The following is a 20,397-nucleotide window of genomic DNA, read 5'->3' on the forward strand; positions in this document are numbered from 1 at the left end:
ATCCCTCCCACTCTCCTCCCCTGTCTCTTTCCTTATCTTGCCAATATAGTTATTATAAGATTTGGTAAAAACAATACCTATTTTTTATATTATTATGGCTATATAAATATTATTTGTGGCTGAGCCATATAATGTAGTTGAATTATATTCCATTTCCTTCACATCTTTTTGTTTTCTCCAGTGTTAATAATTATCTTTTTTTCACCCAATATTTATGTTAGGGGTTGGTAAACTGCCACCCCACAGAGAAAATGCAGCCTGCCACCTGTTTTGTAAATAAAATTATATTGTAACACGGCCACGCTCACTCATTAATGGTTTATTTTATGCCTATTTTTATACTACAGTAAAATTGCATAGTTGTGACAGAGACAGATGACCCACAAAGCCTAAACTATTTATTCCCTGGATCTTTACTGATGAAGCTTGCCGATCCCTGATCTATGTACCTATTAATAGATAATTCACCCCTAGATTTAAAAGAGGGATTAAGTGATAATCTAAATACTATACAAGTAATCCCCAATATAAGTATACAAGTATTAAGTACCCTTTTCCCAGTAGGCTCCCTAAACATTGACAACAAACTATATACTCGCTAGTCAGGATACCGAAGGACTCCTCTGGGAAAACTGACTAACTTAAATGGGTGGGAATAGACTGGTGAGCAACAGGCACCCAATAAAAATGGGCAGGTCTCTGACTAATTACCCTACTAAAGACTGTAACTTCATGGCTACTCAATACATAGAACTTCCAGTCAGCATTTTAGTGCCTAAAAGTCTTAGTAGAAAAGGTGATAACCAGACATTTGGGATCCAAACATATTACTTCTCATGTACTTCCTTCTCAGGAAGCTACTGGTGGATGGCCACTACCAAAACAGCAAGGTAAATTTCTCTCCTTACCTTTAAGGGGTTTGTGCAATATATTAGTGTCCCCCCCCCCCCCATTAACATCTCTATTTGTCCTCTTCATTCTCCAGTTCCAATTTAGACTGTTTTTTTTGTAGGTCTTTTTCATAGCCATCTTGGGAATTCCCTTTGCCTGTCTGTGTTGGATTCCTTATTTCTTAGATCTCATATTTCCTTTTTTTTTTTTTTTTTGGTCCCAACACCTTTTGGTATATGGGACGATGTTTCAACCAACTGAGCCACATTGGCCAGGCCTAAACATTCTTAGAAAGAATTAGCACAGCCCAACCGGTGTGGTTCAGTGGTTGAGCATTGACCTACGTACCAAAAGTTGCCAGTATGATTCCTGGTCATGGCACATGCCCAGGTTGCGGGGCTGGATCCCCAGTGGGGAGTGTGCAGGAGGCAGCCAGTCCATGTTCTCTCTCATCAATGTTTCTATCTCTCTCTCTCCCTTCCTCTCTCTCTAATAAAATCAATAAGAAAACAAAACACAGTTGTCAAGGAGGAAAATTTGTACTGTGAAACTGATTTGTTGAACAAAGGAAAAATAATATTCTTGACCTTTTCTTATTTTCTTCCTATTCCCCCCTCCCAAATATCAGCTTTCATCTTTTTTTTTTTTTTTCAACCTCACCCGAGGACATTTTTCCATTTTTTGTTCAGATAGAGCGGGAGGGAGAGAGAGGAAGAGAGAGAGAGAGAAACATCGATGTGAAGGGACACATCGAGTGGCTGCCACCCGCACGACCAACCAGGGCCGGGACAAACTGCAACCGAGGTACGTGCCCTTAGCGGGGACCGAACCCGCGCCTCTCTGTACTGCAGGCCGACGCTCAAACCGCTGAGCCAAACCGGCCAGGGCTCAACTTTCATCTTTTAATAATCTGCATTTTTATGTAGTTAATTGTCTGGTACAGTCTTCAGGGACTGAAAGAGAGGAAGTAGAATTAAATCTAGTGGTACAGCTAGGTTAGCTGTAAAGAACCCCTCAACTATCAGGGTAATTAACCACTGGAACAGACTTAAGAAATTTAAAAGAGTTACCAATCTTCAGATATTTTGTTACAAGAATGACCTTTTTTTTTTTTTGTCTTGAACAGTTTAGGTGTTTTCCTACGTTGTAATCACTGTGTTTGCTAGTGAAACCACAGGTAAATGGACTGTAATAAGTACCAGTGACTTACTGCAGGTTTTAAATAGTCCCCTTAGTAAAAGATGTTAAAACTTGTGATGTTTGAGCACATTTGAATAAGATTATTTTGAAAAGAACTTTGTGTTTAGTTAAGCTTTTTTGTCGTATTGAATCAAATTTGTTACCGCAATTTGAGTGATGAACAGTTAACTTTGTATATTTAGTAAGAGTTTTATAAATGCTTCTAGGAAGTTACACAGGATAGAAAGATATTAGAAAAAATTTTTGAGGACTAAAAAATTTTTAGTCCAGCATCTTATAGTATGTATTGACATAAGGAGATCTGCTAAGTGGCAATTGAGATTGTATAGGAAGATAATAAGTTAATAGGGAACACATTTGATTTTTTAAAAATATGGTTTTTTTAAAATTGATTTTTAGATAGAGAGGAAGGGAAAGGGAGAGCTAGAAATATCAATGAGAGGGAAACATCTGTTGGCTGCCTCCTGCATGCCCCCTACTGGGGATTAAGCTCCTAATCTGGCATGTGCCCTGACAGGGAATTGAACTGATGACCTCTTGGTGCTTGGAACCATGCTCAATCCACAGCCACACAGTCTGGGCCATATTTGATTTTAACATATACTTTAATTTTATCCCATGCCCTCAGCTAAAGAGGTAGCCATATAATTAATGTCTGTGGAAAAATATATTGCTTAGTTGATAAATTTACTTGGAGATTTTTACTCTGCTATGTAAAAAAAGTTATCTTTAACTTCAGTTTAATTTAATTTAATTTTTTTTTAAAGTTAGGAAATTATTATTATTTTTAATTCTCACCTGAGGACATTTTTCCATTTATCTTTAGGTAGAGTGGGAGGGAGGGAGAGAGAGAGAAACATTGACGTGAGAGAGAGACATTGATTGGCTACCAGGACTGGGGACGAACCACAACTGAGGTACATGCCCTTGACCAGAATCAAACCCGCGACTCTTCATTCCGGGGGTCAATGCTCTAACCGCTGAGCCAAACTATCCAAGGCTTTAACCTCAATTTTATTTAAAAGAAATTTTTTTTTGTACTTTATTTTTAGAGAGAGGAAGGGAGAGGGAGAGAGAGAGAAACATAAATGAGAGATAACATTGATTGGCAGCCTCCTGCATGACCCCTACCAGGGATTTAGCCCACAACCCCTGACTGGGAATTGAACCAGGGACCTCATGGTGCATGGGTCGATGTTCAACCACTGAGCCACACTGGCTGGGCTATCTTCAATTTTAAAAGGCAGTGTAAGACACACAGCCCTGGCCGGTTTGGCTCAGTGGTTAGAGCGTCTGCCTGCTTTGCAGAGAGACCCAGGTTTGGTTCCTGCTAAGGGCACGTATCTCAGTTGCAGTTTGTCCCCGGCCCTGGTTGGGTAGGGCGGGTGGCAGCCGCTGGATGTGTCCCTTTCACATCGATGTTTCTCTCTCTCTCTCTCTCTCTCTTCCCCCCTCCCCCCTCTCTCCCTCCCTCCCTCCCTCCCACTCTATTTGAACAAAAAATGAAAGAAAAAAAAAAAAAAAGACACACACGATAGAATAAATAAGTTCTTGCTGAACATATAACATAAAGGTGATAGGATCAAATGTCAGGTTCTGTATGTTCTAAGCCCTTATTTAGGGTCCTGGATTTAAGGGTTAAATATTAGCAAAGAACCTGGTCCACAGAGATATTTTTCATCTTGTGGGGTGAAGCAGGTGAAGAAGTTCACAGGAATGAAAGGAGTACATCCCTAAGTATTTGTATGGAATTAGTTATAACTAGAATATTAGTGTAAAATAAGGAAATTTAATCTTTTTTTTTTTTAAAGAAATTTTATAACTATACTATTTTTACATTTTTTTTTTTACCCTAACCCGAGGACACTTTTACATTCATCTTCAGATAGAGTGAGAGGGAGAGAGGGAGGAAGGGAGAGAGAGAAACATAGATGTGAGAGAGACACATTGACTGGCTGCCACCCACACGACCCCACCTGGGGCCGGGGACAAACTGCAACCAAGCCCTTAGCACCGTGGGCCGACGCTTTAACCGCTGTGCCAAACTGGCCAGGGCTATAACTATACTATTTATTGAAGTAACCGCCAGCTGCTTGTGGCCATTGAAATTTCAATTACATAACTGAAAAAACAAGTGCTCCTCTCTGTCTGGTATTGGGTAGTGTAGATGTAGAATATTTTCATCATTGCAGAAAGTTCTTTTGGATGGTGTTACTTAACACCAGAGTTTTTACACTTATAATTAAAACAATACTTTGAGCCCTGGCCAGTTTGGCTCAGCGGTTAGAGCGTCGGCTTGCAGTCCGGAGAGACCCGGGTTCGGTTCCCACTAAGGGCACGTACTTCGGTTGCAGTTTGTCCCCGGCCCTGGTTGGTCGTGCGGGTGGCAGCCACTCGATGTGTCCCTTCACGTCGATGTTTTCTCTCTCTCTCTCCTTTCCTCTCTCTCCCTCCCACTCTATCTGTACAAAAAATGGAAAAATATCCTCGGGTGAGGATTAAAAAACAAACAAACAAACAAAAAACAATACTTTGAGAGCTTCTCAGAAGAGGTTGGTCAAAGTTGATTTTGTTTTTAAGACAAAACATGAAAGAATATACTTAAATTTCCCCCCATAAAACTATGTTTATCTTTCATCACACCTGTGTCTTTTCCACAGTTCTTTATCTCCAATATTTTAATTAACTATAAACACTGTAAGATTTAAGTTTCTTCTGTAGATATACTAGCCATTTTATATAGCTTTATGATCTTTGATTGTGTTCCTGAATACCTCTGAAAATCTGAACTTATAGGGAAGCTAAGAGCTATCACTATTAATGTTTTCTAAGAACTTATTTCCTCTCTTTTTGTCTTCTGTAAGGTAGCATTGTCCAACAGAAGTATAATGTGTCACATACGTAATTTTAAATCTTTTAGTAGGCCCATTAAAAAGTTAAAGATGACATTAATTTTCATAATTTAACCTAGTTTATCCAAAATATTATTTCTGCATATAATTAAATGTGGAAAAGATATTAATGAAATGTTTTATTTATTTATTTTAACTAAGTCTTTGAAATCTAATATATATTCTGTACTTAGAGTATATCTCTGTTTGGACTAGCTGCATGCCAAGTGCTTGATAGTCACATCTATATACTGGCTATTACATTAACAGCACAACTCTAGGACTTAAATTTAGGCCCAGCTGGCCCTGGCCGGTTTGGCTCAGCGGTTAGAGCGTTGGCCTGCGGCCTGGAGAGACCCGGGTTTGGTTCCCGCTAAGGGCATGTACCTCGGTTACAGTTTGTCCCTGGCCCTGGTTGGTTGTGCGGGTGGCAACCACTCGATGTGTCCCTTTCATGTCGATGTTTTGTTCTCTGAACAAAAAATGGAAAAAAATGTCCTCAGATGAGGATTAAAAAAAAAAAATTTAAGCCCAGCTGAGTTTGGTAGTGTTTATTGATAAAATATATCTTATGTTTGGTCTGGACCCTCTTGAATTGTATGCTAAGTTGGGAGTGTGGGGAAACCTCTACTTCATGTCAAGATACCCACTATTTGCCGAGTTGAGCATAGTTAACTCTCTTTTTTCCTTCTTGCAGCCTGTCTGTGCTGCTCTGTCATCAAGATTATTATGCATTCTATTTCTGAAAAATTAAGTGATGCTATAATGGTACTTATGACCCATAAAGTTTCTCTACAATGCTTGAGTCATTGGGATTAGCATGGTCAGTTTTCCACATTCTTATGCTTTCCAGAAACATTTATGAGAAAAATTAAGTGCTAAGGAAGGCTTTCTTCTATCTCTTTTCCTTCCAGTTAAGCTTTTCTTATTATCATTTCTTACTACAATTCTTGCTACAGATTCATACTCATCTGTCTTTTTGAACTATTGATTTTAGATATGAATGAAACTAGAGAAATTTTTTTCTGAAGGGGAGAAGGGAGTGAGAAATCTTTGCCTAAACAGAACTGGCTAGGCAGTGTTTGAAATTAGGACTTAATATCTATTAGCTCAATTCTCACAGCAACCCTATATTACTCCAATTTTACAGTTGTTAAACCTGAAGCACAGAGAGATTAAGTAACTTGTCCAAGGTTATAAAGCTTGCAAGTGTTGGAGCTGGATTATAGGGCATGAAAATTATGAGACAGATAGTGGACCCTGTAGACCACTATAACTTCTGTGCCTACATCTTTTTAAAGTGATAGGAAATAATAAAACAGAACACTTAAAAATTACTTATTTTGGGAAAATACAATATATATTTTTTTCTTGTCCTCACCTGAAGACATTTTTCTATTGTTTGTTTAGATAGAGTGGGAGGGAGAGAGAGAGAGAGAAAAACATCGACATGAAAGGGACACATCGAGTGGTTGCCACCAGCACGACCCAACCAGGACCCGGGGGGACAAACTGCAACTGAGGTACGTGCCCTTAGCAGGAACCAAACCCGGGTCTTTGTGGACTGCAGGCTGACGCTCTAACCGCTGAGCCAAACCGGCCAGGGCGGGAAATACAATATTATAAAGAGTACTTGCAGCCCTGGCTGGTGTGGCTTAGTTTGTCGGAGCATCATCCTGTGCACCCATGGTTGCCAGTTGGATTCCTAGTCAGGGTACATGCCTAAGTTTCAAGTTCCATCCCCAGTAGGAGTGTGTATGAGAGAGGCAACTGATGTTTCTCTCATACATCCTACATCTCTCTCTCTCGCAACCCTCCCCTTCCCTCTTCACTCTCCTTCCCCTCTCTCTAAAATCAGTAAAACATATCCTCCGGTGAGAATTTTTTTTAAAAGTACTTGCAGAGCACTTGAACCAGAATAATATATTATTGCTTTCTAAGAATTCTGTACTGTATAAGATCAGTAATGTGTTCATTAAATGAGCAAAAGTATATATGAAATTCACCGATAAGATGTTTTATCTTCTGAATTTTTTTTTAATCCTCACCTGAGGATATTCTTTTTCATTTATCTTCAGATGAGTGAGACGGAGTGAGGGGGAGAGAGAGAGAGAGAGAAAGAACATCTGTGTGAGAGAGACACATTGATTGGTTGTCTCCTGTATGACTCGATTACCCAGGGTGGGGGACCAAACCACAACTGAGGCACGTGCCCTTGACCAGAATCAAACCCGTGACTCTTTGGTCCATGGGCTGATGCTCTAACCGCTGAGCCAGAATTTTTTTTTTTTTAATTAATTAATTTATTTTTGTTACAGATGTTTCTCCTTTTTCCCACCGAATTTTAATATAGATCCTTTTTCAGGGAGATAGGAACTTCTACCTGAAAATTTAAGAAATTAAAAAAATTACTATGAGGACTATGGAAATATAGATTAATGCAGTAGTTTCCAAACATGTCTGGATGTAGAATCACCTTGGGAGATTAAAAATTACTGATGCTTGTGTTTTAACCTGAGAGCGTTGACTGGGCTTTGGAATTTTTAAAAGATTTTTTAGGTGATTCTAATGAAAGACAGGTTTGAAAACAATTGAATTAATGAAATAATCTAAGAATTAGAATGACTTAGGGCTCTCCCTCCAAATGGTGGTAAAATATACACATCCAAATTTACCATTTTAACCACTTTTCATTGTGTAGCTCTGTGGCATTAAGTACGTTCACATTGATGTGCAGCCATCACCACTATCTATTTGCAGAACTTTTTCATCATTGCAAGCTGAAAATCTGCCCCTTAAATAGATAAAATAAATACTTATTTTCCCCTCCTCCCAGTCCCTGGTAACCACTATTCTACTTTCTGTCTTTAATGAATTTGACTGTTCTAGTTATTGTATATAAGTAAAATCATATAGTATTTGTGTCTGGCTCACTTCACTTAGTGTAGTATTCTCAAGGTTTGCATCCGTGTGGTAGCACGCCCCACAGTTTCATTTCTTTTTAAGGCAGAATAATAGTCTATTGTATTTTTATACCACATTTTGTTTATTGATTCATCTGTCGGTGGACATTTGGGTTGTTTCCACTTTTTGTCTATATTAAATAACGGTGCTATAAATATTGGTATACAATATCTATTAAAGTCTTTGCTTTCATTTCTTTTGAGACTATATCCAAAAGTAGACTTGGTGAACCATAGAGTAATTCTATGTTAGTTTTTTTCTTTTTAAGGAATCACCATACTCTCTTTCATAGTGGCTTTACCATTTAACATTCCATCAGCAATGCAGGAGGGTACCAATTTCTCCACATCCACTTTTTCCTTGTTTTTTTTTTTTTTTTTACCATGTTTGTGAATATGAAGTGGTATCTTATGGTCATTGATGGTGAGCATTTTCTTATGTGCTTGATGGCCATTAGGATAATTTGTTTTGATAAATGTATGTCAGGAAGTTTTTTTCCCATTTTTAATTGGTGGTTAGGATGACTAGGGTTTTAAGCCATCATTCCCTTTAACTAGTTTTATCATCTAAAGCCATATAATTTCTTTGTTTCTTGACTTCCCTACCAGCAAAATAGACTATCATTTTTCTGTGCCTACCGAACAGAAATTAAAACATAGATTAGAAATGGCACCTCCTAAAGCAGTATACACGTTAAACTATTATGGAACAGCTAGCTTAAATCTATCAGCATATTTTCATTTTCTGTCTTAATATTTTTTTTTTATCCTCACCCGAGGACATTTTTCCATTTTTTGTACAGACAGAGTGGGAGGGAGAGAGAGGAAGAGAGAGAGAGGGAAACATCGATGTGAAAGGGACACATCGAGTGGCTGCCACCCGCACGACCAACCAGGGCCGGGGACAAACTGCAACCAAGGTACATGCCCTTAGTGGGAACCGATCCCAGGTCTCTCCGGACCGCAGGCCGACACTCTAACCGCTGAGCCAAACCGGCCAGGGCTTCATTTTCTGTCTTAATATAAGAATCTTTTCATTTCAGTACTTAAATGAGGAACATTTTTCTACAACAGATGATTGTTCAAGTTTCATCTGTAAATTCTGCCTCATTCATACCTTTTGTTTTTGGTTGTTATAATGTAAGCTCCTGGAGAGCAATGGTATCCTCTGCAGTACTTTATAGAAGTTCACAGTACCTTGGATTCTCATTGTAGTTACATGTACTGGTTTTTTTGTTTGTTTATTTTTTTGTTTTTTTAATCCTCACCTGAGGATATTTTTCTATTTATCTTCAGATAGAGTGGAAGGGAGGGAGAGAGAGAAACATCGATGTGATAGGGACACACCAACTGGTTGCCCCCTGCATGACCCCGACCAGGGCCGAGACGTACTGCAACCAAAGTATGTGCCCTTGACTGGAATTGAACCCGCGACTCATTGGTCTGTGAGCCAGCACTCTTACCGCTGAGCCAAACCGTCCAGGGGACATGTATTGGTTTTAACTCAGCTTTTTAAAGTGCTAAGTACCAAAAATATTATCAATGATAGCTCTTCTTGGAAGAAGAACCATTCTGAATTTAGTATGACAATATTACTTACCATTCTTTTGGTCCTATAATATTTTCTGACTAGAATATTGCCTTTAATATAATGATTTCAGAAATTTTATCTCATATTTGGAATGTTTAGTTTTTTCTCCTAGGTCATGCACAAATTTGGTTTATTTAAGTAGTTAATTAATTAAAAAATGTTTTTCTTTATTGATTTTAGAGAGAGATGAAGGGAGAGGGAGAGAGAGATAGAAACATTGATGAGAGAGAAACATAGATTGGCTGCCTCCTGCATGCCTACCACTGGGAGTTGGGCCCGCAACCTGGGCATGTGCCCTGACTGCAAATCGAACTGGCGACCTCTTGGTGCATAGGTTGACACTCAGTCACTGAGCCTCACCAGCTGGGCTATTCATTTTTTAAAGATATGTTTTGTTGATTTTTTTAGAGAGAGATAGAAACATTGATGTGAGAGAGAAACATCGATCAGCTGTTTCCTGCACACCCACTATGGGGGATCGAGCCCACAACCTGGGCATGTGCCCCAACTGGGAATTCAGCGGGAACCTCTCAGTTCATGGGACAACACTCAATCCACTGAGCCACACTGACCGGGAAAATTTGATTCATTTTAAACTATTTTATAATTAGATCAAACTATACAGAGATAGGCAAAAGTAGGTTTACAGTTGTTTGTATGGAAAATAATACAATAGTTAATAAATAATAATACAAGAATAAACTCGTATGTACTCACAACTGTAAACCTACTTTTTGAGAACATAGCTGTATAGGAGGTGGTTTTTAAAAAAATCGTAGACAACAATTGACAGCTGCTGGTGAATGTAGGGCAATGCAGATAAACGGAGTTGAGAGATTGATCATATGTTTTGCATGTTGGAATATTGGGTTTTTACCAAGACCCCTTGGAGATAAATGGATCAATTTACATCAAAGAGCCGAATTTTCTTTTTTGATTTGAAGGTCATTAAGATGGTCAAGTGCTCATTGGACATATGGATGGGCTATATGCCTTCATTTTTATGGGCCATGATTTTTGTATATATCAGATTACATTTATTTTCCTAAATAACACTTATTAGAATTTAAGTAATGTGCTTCTTTTTAACATTTTCAAGACTATAATAATCTGTTTAGGAAAATATTTAGTCATGTTATTTGCTTTATATGTCATGGCAAAAATCCACTTTGAATATCCTTTCTTACTCTCATTTAACATTTTATGTATAAAATGAAACACATAGTTAAAAGCTGTATTTTTAAGATCTATACTTCACTGATTAGCAGAACAGTAAATATGAGGGTATAAAATTCGGGTCTTCTAGCCTCTTTGTCTTTTAAAGATAAAGAACATCAGACTGTTTTTAGGTTGTTGCTTATACTTGTAAATGTTGGAAATATTTGCAATTCAGATTTTAAAATCTGCTATTCAGTTAACTGAGAAAGCACACAGCATTCATAATCATTTGTATAGCATACTTGCTTGATCTCTAAAACTAATCAAATTACAATTTCTGTACGTAATAGATTATTCTTGCTTGAGTCACTTCCTTAATAAATGTTTTCCATGATATAAGTAGTTTTAGTTAGTAATTCCCCCTTTAAACACTTAAATTTTATTTCCTCTACTAAGAAATATTTGCTTTATAAAGTTTCCTAAAAAACCTGTAAAGGCTTATAATGTTAAAAAATGTGTAGTCATTCTAACCAGCTGAATATGAATTTTTCTTAACTTTTTAAATGCGTTTTTGTCTTGCTTTTAAATTCTCATGTCTTTTTTTTTATTGTTTAGAGAGAAAAATGCCTTGAAAATTTCTACTTGATTTATGCCAATACATGTAATGGCATATCCCTCTCAGAAATAAAACATTAGTGGTGTACTAAAATAAAAATACTATTTAGATATATTATATATTGATATGCTCTATAACTCTACCTTAATTGTAGAATAATTGTGTCATAAAAGAGGACACTCAAAAACACAAATATGTCTACATATGCATTCCCACATATAGTAGCAGAATTAGTTCCATGTATGTTTGTTTACATTAGGTATCTTCTTTGAGAAAAATAAATGTATGGAGACTTAGGGGTAACTTAAAAAAAATCCTGATATTTCAATTGGTATCAAGAATCATGTTTGTATTAACACAGGGTATTAAGAAGCACACTCTTGATTTGGTCCTTTCTTTAAGGCTGTGTTATAATATAGGCTGCACCATCACTTTGGTGAGAAACAGTTTATTTTCTAGCCCTATAATTTCTGGACTTTCTTTATTCTTTCAAAATTATGCTTATAAATCAGCAAGTTCTTTTCTGAGTTCATCTCTGTCTTTTAGTACTTCATCAAATATATCTGCTGACAACTAAATTACATTTTAATTTTTTTTTAATCCTCACCTGAGGATATTTTTCTATTTATCTCAGATAGAGTGGGAGGGAGGGAGGGTGGGAGGAAGAGGGAGAGAGAAACAGAAACATCAGTGTCTAAGAGACACATTGACTGGCTGCTTCCCGCATGACCCCAACCAGGGCTGGGGATGAACTGCAACTGAGGTACGTGCCCTTGACTGGAATTGAACCTGCGACTCATTGGTCCGCGGGCCGATGCTTTAACCACTGAGCCAAACTGACCAGGGCCTAAATTACATTTTGTAAGTTCATTAGTCACATGTTCTGCCTTCCAGATTATTTTAGATGACAGTGCTATGAAGTATTTATTACATAAAATGAGTCCACCATTTTCCCAGCTCCTCTCCCCCTAATAATTTTCTTACCATTTTCAGTGTCTTTACATTCCTTGTAACCAGTCATCTGGTCCCAAAGCCAATGCCACACGTATTTAGGTTTTTTGTCATAGTAGCACTTCACCTTTGGTGCCAATTTCTGTATCAGCTGTGTAACATACCACTTTCAAAACATAGGGGCTTAAAACATCAGTTATGTATTATCATTAATGTATCTGTAGGCCAAATGGAAGTTAAGACAGTGTGATCCACACTGTAAACTCTAGGTTGGGTAGAAGTGTATTTCATGATTCTCATCCATCTTAGACCAATGAGCTAGCCAGGACATGTTCTTATGGTGATGCAAGAAGCACTGGAGGGCAAGCCAAATTGCATAAGCACATTTTAAGCTTCTGCTTGGCCAAAGCAAGTCAGAAAGCAGCCTAAGTCAAGGGTTGGGGTAGTATATTTTACTTCTAATGGGAGGAACTACAAATTCATACCAAGGAGCTTGAATAAAGAGAGGGGTGAGCAAAACATAATACAGAGCTACAGTAATCAAAAAAGTGTGGTACTAGCATGAAAACAGATATGTAAACCAATGGAATAAAGTCCAGAAATAAACTTTTTTGTGTATGTGTTCAAATGATCTTCGACAAGGGTGTCAGAACCCTTCAATGGGGAAAGGGTTGTATAGAATTCATAAAATTTTAAAAATGGATTTTAGAGGAAGTGAGGGAGAAAGAGAAACATCGATGAGACAAACATCGATCGGTTGCCTTCCGCACACACCCTTATTGGGGATTGAACCCACAATCTGGGTATGTGCCCTGACCAGGAATTGAACCTACCACCTTTTTTTGAAGTATGGGACAATACTCCAGAAAGAATTCATAATTTTTTTTTTTTTGCATTTATCTTGAGATAGAGCGGGAGGGTGAAAGGGAGGAAGAGAGAGAAACATTGATGTGATGTGAGAGAGACAAATCGAGTGGTCGCCACCCACACCACCCCAACTGGGGCCGGGGACAAACTGCAACCGAGGCACATGCCTCTAGCGGGAACCGAGTCCGGGCCTCTAGTTCATGGGCCCACGCTCTAACTGCTGAGCCAAACTGGCCAGTGCCGAATTAATACCTTTTTTAAAAATGAGCAAGTTATGTGATTCAGGGAACACAGAATGAATGGTATTATAAATTTAGAAATATTTAAGATTGCCGCTTAATTGCTCTAGTCCCATTCCCTGGAAGTAACCAGGTTTTGTTTGCTTTATTTTATTTTTGTTTTTAAACCGTTTTTGTTTCTTCTGGCAGTTACTGCTATAATTCCAGAAATGCCTCATCCCTATGTCTTGATTAATCAACTTGAAGCACAACGTCTACTGATTCTTTACCATGAAAGAGAAGATATTTTTTAGATATGTTTTCAGCTATATTATTCTAAGTTTTTCTTTTTATCTTGAATGTTAAGCTTAAATTTAAGTTTCTTGTTCTATCAACTTTAGACATTACCTGTTGGCTGCCTCATACAGGACAGGGCAAAAGTAGGTTTACAGTTGTGAGTACATGAAATAAATTGTTCTTGTATTACTATATATTAATTACTATATTTTCCATACAAACAACCGTAAACCTACTTTTTTTCCCCATCCTGTATGTATCGGTGAAGACATTCTTGGTCCTGCAGTACTCTTTACCTCTTTCCTACCTTGTTTTCCCACTTCTGTTATCTATAGTATTACTTTTACTATAACAACTTTATTATGCCTTTGCCTTGTCCAGAAATAATTCAAGAGACTTATAGATATAAGGTTTTGAGCTTACTGTTACATTTTAAAGAGCTGGTTAAGTTGTATTATTAAGATAAATGTGTGGAGAAGAAATAAGAACAGTAGGCTGGCCATGACGGAAGCACGCCGTGGGTGACCTAACCCTCCAACATGGCGGCACGGTTGAAGCAGCCACTGCTCCTGGAGGACCCTGTAGGAAACAACTGCTGCTACTGCTGTTGCCATCACCTCTTCTTTCATTTCTTCTGGGGCAGGGGCCAGGGCCAGGTTTTTACACATCTGTTAGTAGACCTTTTTGGAGCTCTGCTACCCAACTCAATGGCATTCTCAACTACTGTGCCTATGGGATTTCACTATGAAACAAAGTAAGTTCTCAGCTACTTGGGCTCCTCTCTCAGGAGAAAGTGCAAGAGCAACATCTTTTCTCACCCCAAGGAGTTCAACAAGATGTAGCTTCACAATCTCTGGATCAAGAAGTTTTATTAAAAGTTAAAACTGAAATTGAAGAAGAGCTAAAATCTCTGGACAAAGAAATTTCTGAAGCTTTTACCAGCACAGGCTTTGACTGGCACACTTCTCCAGTGTTCAGCCCTGCTAACCCAGAAAGCTCAGGAAGAGACTGTTTGGCTCATCATGGAGAAAGAATGTTCCAGGAACTGAAAAAGCCTCTACATAAGGCACTTCAGATGCTCCTTAGCCAGCCAGTGACATATCAGACATACCGGGAGTGTACACTGGAGACAACAGTTCATGCCAGTGGCTGGAATAAGATTTTGGTGCCTCCGATTTTGTAATAACAAATGCTTTTGGAATTGATGAGATGTGGACTAGAACCTTCAAGTGCATTGCTGTGATGCACCTGGAGTACTGTGCAGCAGAGCACATCATTCAGCAAGGTTGCTGGTGGCATAAGTTCCAGATACTCTCTTCCAAAGATAGGTTTTCATTCCTGACTGATTGTATCTTGAAGTATCCTGAAGAAATCAAAGATCTTCATAAGAGACCAAAGCTAATTGGGATTACTATGAAATAAACGGTGGTAGCTTTTTTTCAGACCTCGTGAACACTGTAATTGATAGAACCATTGTCACCCATCACTCAGTAACTTCTAGACATGGGGACTTCTCGCTGCAGAGGAAACAGAAAATCAGGTGGCTCCACTGGCTTGGGCTCCTTTCCCCCAGAGTCAGGCTAGACTCAGGAGAACCCACTTCTCATTTTTAAAGGCACAGAGCGTTTAGGGTACCTGACATGGAACTCTTTAGGTGGAATGTTTACAGGTCTACTGGAGCAGTCAGACACAAAGTTTATACTTTTTTTCAAAGCATCGAGTTCTGTCCTTTTATAACTTCTGGCAGAGCAGTGGTCTGCTGGTGTACGTTTCCATATCAAACAATCTGCCCATCTTCTTGTGAGGGAGGACTCTCACAGTGAGACCTACCTCTTGAACTACTTTGTCCTGGTTCATGTTGTACATCCAAAGAGTCTTCTCTGTGGCTCCATTGTGGATAGAGGATGAGGAAGGTACATGTTCCAGCCCTCATTTTTCCACTGCCGTTATCATTGCCATTGCTGCTAATCATGGGTATCTCCACCCAGGAACCTCCTTGCCTATACGGTATTTTACAGCAAAGGAAGAAGAAAAATACAGTGGATGTTATGTAGTCCATTTATAATTTTCAGTTTTATTACGATATAGTGCATCAAAGTTTGTTGGTGATTTGTTACAGAGAAAGTATTTTATTCAATTGAAATATGTGCTAAAGAAGAGAGCAATAATACGGATAACTAATTTGTTAAAAAAATTTTAAGGACAGTAGATTCTTAGTGTACAATATTCTCTTCTGGGCCACTTGACCTTTCTAACTTTTATCTTAAGGACACATCTGCTTTCTTGGGATCTTTTATTTTTCTACCTGTATACCAAGCTATATCTGAATTTCATAAGATGTTCTGTTTTGCATGTAGCTTTGATTCTAGGATTCCTTCAATTGTAAGAACCATCATTGCTTTAAAATAACTTTATTGAGGCTGGGGGAAGGACACTACATTTAATGATTGATTGCATGCAGCCCAGTTTCAGAAATAATAAAATTAGGAAATATATTTGTATTTAATTTTTATATAGAAGGGAAATGAACAAAAATAAAAATTAGGTCACCCTTAATTCTATTGCATACCTAGACTTTTTTCACTACAGAAACTTCTTTCTTTTTTTGAAAATTTGAGACTATTTTGGAGCCTACTCTTTCCATTAAACCCCATCTCCACCTTTACTTATTTTGTTGGCTATATTATAATTGTATGTGTTTGTGTGTACCTAACTTATTTAACTGGTTCCTCTTTTTGCAGCTTTTTGTGAAAAACATTTCTTATAGATAAATCTTTGCTCGTATCTGATTTTTTTTCACTTCAGATGGAATAGAATTTCTGGGTTAAAGAGAATGTGCATTGTTGTGGTATAACTTCATAATAAAGAAAAGCAAGTTAACATTTTTTGGCATATTATCACTAAAATACAAATTTTTTCTTCTTTATTAGTGAACACTTGTCCTGCTCTTTCACCTTTTTCTTGCATGGAGACAGCAATGTTTGTACCAGTGTGGAAATTAACCAACATCAACCTGTGTACCTTCTTAGTGAAGAGCATATCACCCTTGCTCAGCAGTCTAATAGCCCATTTCAAGGTAGATTATTTTGATGGCTTAGGTATTTGATTTTTATTGTTGTTTCAAGAAAATTCTTACCGAATTTGGTAATTTGGTATTTTGAGATTAATAAGATTTATCCTAATGATGATTCTGATGTAGTTTACTTTTTTCTCCCCCATTCGAATATTAAATCAGACAAATAAGTTTTTTAATACCAATGTTTTTATAAAAATTCTTATCCTTGAATGGCAGCATATTTTAAAGTGTTTTTTTTTTTTTAATAGCAAGTAGCACATTAATGGGTTTATGTTTTCCTGGTTATCTTGCGTGTCAGTTCACATAAGTCAGTTTTAACATATAACACAGGGACTTTTGGTATAACCTTTTTTTTTTTTGTTAATCCTCACTGGAGGATACTTTTCCCATTGATTTTGAGAGAGAGTGGAAGGAAGGGCGGTGGGGAGAGAGAGAAACATTGTGAGAACGAAACATTAAATGGCTGCCTTCTGCACGTGCTATACCATGGATGAAGCCCGAAACCCAGGCATGTGCCTATTGGGAATCGAACTGGCAACCTGTCAGTGCACAGGATGATGCCCAGCCAACTGAGACATACCAGCCAGGACAATGTGTGTTCTTTCTTTTTTTTTTATTTGTTTGTTTTAGATAGAGTGGGAGGGAGAGAGGAAGAGAGACAGAGAGAGAGAAACATCGACGTGAAAGGGACACATCGAGTGTGTTCTTTCATTTTTAAGGCTAGTATTTGCTTTTTAAAAATGTACATGACATTACATAATAAATACTTAGATTTATATATACACCTTATTTTTTTCTCAAATTGCTTTTCCTTAGTGGAAATCAGGGTAAGTTGAAGGATATACAGATATCCCCAGTTGATTGTGAAATTCTGTCCATCTGAGGTTTTTGGGTAGACAGAATTTTAAGTTTTTTAATAAACTCAGTGTTGTATACTTCACAGTAATTAAGTATAATACGATGATTTTCTCAGGAGTGATCTTATGGCTTCCCTTGAGCTTTTTTAGAATTACATAATTACTTGTAATATTGTTCAGTGTGATCTTATTTGGTGTAACAGTCTTTAGTTACTTACTTGATTCTGTTTTGCATTTCTAGTTATCTTAAGCCCATTTGGACTAAATGGCACTCTCACAGGACAGGCATTCAAGATGTCTGATTCAGCTACAAAAAAATTAATTGGTGAATGGAAACAATTTTATCCTATCTCATCTTGCTTGAAGGAGATGTCTGAAGAAAAACAGGAAGATATGGATTGGGAAGATGATTCCTTAGCTGCAGTAGAAGTTCTTGTTGGTATGAATTCTGAGTATTAATCCTAAGGGGAAAATATGTGACTGTATGTATTAGTTAGTTTTTGCTGAATAATAAACAACTGCAATACCTTAGTGGCTTTCAACACTAAACATTTCTATCTTCCTTATTTCCTACTCATATTACATAAGGGCTGCAGCTTGGTTGTGGTTTGGCTCCTTGTATCTTATTCTGCAACCTAGGTTCAAGGAGTACCCAGCATCTGGGACATGCTGTTCTTACAAGAACAGAGGAATAATAGGGACTGAGTCTAATTATGTAAGTGTATTTAAAACTTTTACTAGGATACAGCTGCTCACATTCCATTAGACAAAACTAGTCATGTGGCCAAGCCAAAATCATTGGGTCAGGGAAATACATTCCACCTAAAGGAAAGCATGCTAAAGGTGGGAAGAAAATAATTATGAATGAATAATATTTGGAGGCTGAAAAGTTGACAGCCTGTGTTATGCAATATTTTAACATTTGGAAAAACTGTCACCTCTGATAACTTAAAAGGCAGAATAAAATATGTACCTAAAGAACTTGGGTCTTTCATCTCTTGTGCCCAGGTCATCTCTATTCTTAGTGGCTGTATTCTGTGACTTCTCATTCAAGGACCTAGGTTAATAAGGTAAACTGTGTTTGGGACACGCTAATCTCAAGGCAGAGGACAGAACAGAGGCTGCACTGATCCTGCAAGCACATTTAAATTAAAGCTCCTATTGGAATGTGACATATATCACATGCATTTACATTCCAGAGCAAGTTACAAAGCCAAACCTAACAATGGGATGAATATGTATACTCCACGTTAGACATGAGAGGCGTGGGGGATGTATAATTGAGCAGATGATTGGGGTTAGAATCTGCAACACTATGTTTAATGGAAACAAATGGTAATGTTATATATAAAGATTGCCTTATTAAGAAAATTATTTATTTAGACAAAGACATACACACACACGCCCCCCCACTGCCCTAGATTTGTTCTTCCACTTTATGCATTCATTGGTTGCTGCCCTGACTGGGGATCAAACCTGCAACCTTAGCATATGGTCATGACACTAATCAGCTGAGCTACCCAGCTAGGGCATTTGTTGTGTGTGTGTGTCTAAATTTTAAAAATATCAACATTCCACTTGAATAAATACATTACTATCAGAGAAGTTGTGCCAAAAACAGAAGCAAGACATAAACACATATTAGGCTTTTTAGAGGCACAAAAAGAAGAAAACGAAAATGGACCATAATTCTAGTGCCCAGATTACCTTTGTTAAACTTTTATTTTTTTTATCCTCACCCGAGGACATTTTTTGATATTTTGTTTAGATAGAGTGGGAGGGAGAGAGAGAGAGAGAAACATCGATGTGAAAGGGACACATTGAGTGGTTGCCACCCGCACGACCCAACCAGGGCCGGAGATAAACTGTAACTGAGGTATGTGCCCTTAGTGGGAACCGAACCCGGGTCTCTCCAGACCGCAGGCGGACGCTCTTACCGCTGAGCCAAACTGGCCAGGGCCCTTTGTTAAACTTTAAAAATAAGTTTTAATACACCTTATAATTGGTCAAATTTGAAAATAAGGATTTAAGAGAAAATAATACACATTCATGGTTAGAAAATTCGAAAATGAAAACAGAAAGCTCTTCTAAGACTTTCACTAAAGGTAATCCCTACATATAGCTTCTTAGGGTTTCTTCCAGAAAAACCTTATGCCAAAAAGAGCATATATTTATAAAAATATATTAAATAGATTGTTACCTAAATGTAATTATATCTACTGTACCATTACAGTATTTTTTTTTATATTCATGTTTTTATTTTTATTTATTTATTTATTTATTTATTTATTTATTTTAATGAATTTTTATTTATTTTTTTGTTACAGATATTTTACCTTTTTACCCCATTGGCACCCCCCACCCCACCCCACCTCCGCCCTGTCCCCGGTTTAGTTGTCCATGTCCATTGGTCATGCATACATGCATATAAGTTCTGTGGTTTATCTCTTCCCAACCCCTCTTCTGAGGGATGTCAGTCTGTGCCCTACTTCCATGTGTCTGGGTCTACTGTATTCCTCAGACTGTCCATTACAGTATTTTTGAGTGAAACTAATTTTACTGCAATCACAATAGTAATTGATTTTTCTTGTCTTTTTTCCTTTCAGCTGGTGTCCGAATGATCTATCCAGCAAGCTTTGTTCTAGTCCCTCAGTCGGACATTCCTACTCCAAGCTCTGTGGGATCCTCTCACTGTTCAGCTTCTTGCTTGGGTGTCCACCAAGTGCCTGCTTCCACAAGAGATCCTGCTATGTCTTCAGTTACTCTTACACCACCTACATCTCCTGAGGAAGTCCAGACAGGTGTTGTTCTAATTTCATTA

The 20,397-nt window shown here is 37.8% G+C and overlaps 1 protein-coding gene and 1 pseudogene across 6 annotated transcripts in view; both read left to right on the forward strand.

Annotated features, from left to right (window-relative positions):
• MED13 (mediator complex subunit 13) overlaps positions 1–20,397 on the forward strand; it is a 113,125-nt gene that overhangs the window by 14,174 nt on the left and 78,554 nt on the right. For 5 of the 6 annotated variants that reach the window (XM_036269169.1, XM_036269170.1, XM_036269171.1 and 2 more), the window contains 3 exons: positions 16,574–16,719; positions 17,818–18,015; positions 20,183–20,377. In XM_036269169.1, the coding sequence (XP_036125062.1) occupies positions 16,574–16,719; positions 17,818–18,015; positions 20,183–20,377 (539 nt within the window). Of the gene's footprint in view, positions 1–853; positions 891–16,573; positions 16,720–17,817; positions 18,016–20,182; positions 20,378–20,397 lie in introns of all 6 variants that reach the window. The other variant, XM_036269174.1, reaches the window with a different exon arrangement.
• Positions 14,351–15,955, forward strand: LOC118634560 (annotated as a pseudogene).

This window comes from Molossus molossus, unplaced genomic scaffold, assembly GCF_014108415.1.
Source record: "Molossus molossus isolate mMolMol1 unplaced genomic scaffold, mMolMol1.p scaffold_m16_p_19, whole genome shotgun sequence".
NCBI lineage: Eukaryota > Metazoa > Chordata > Mammalia > Chiroptera > Molossidae > Molossus > Molossus molossus.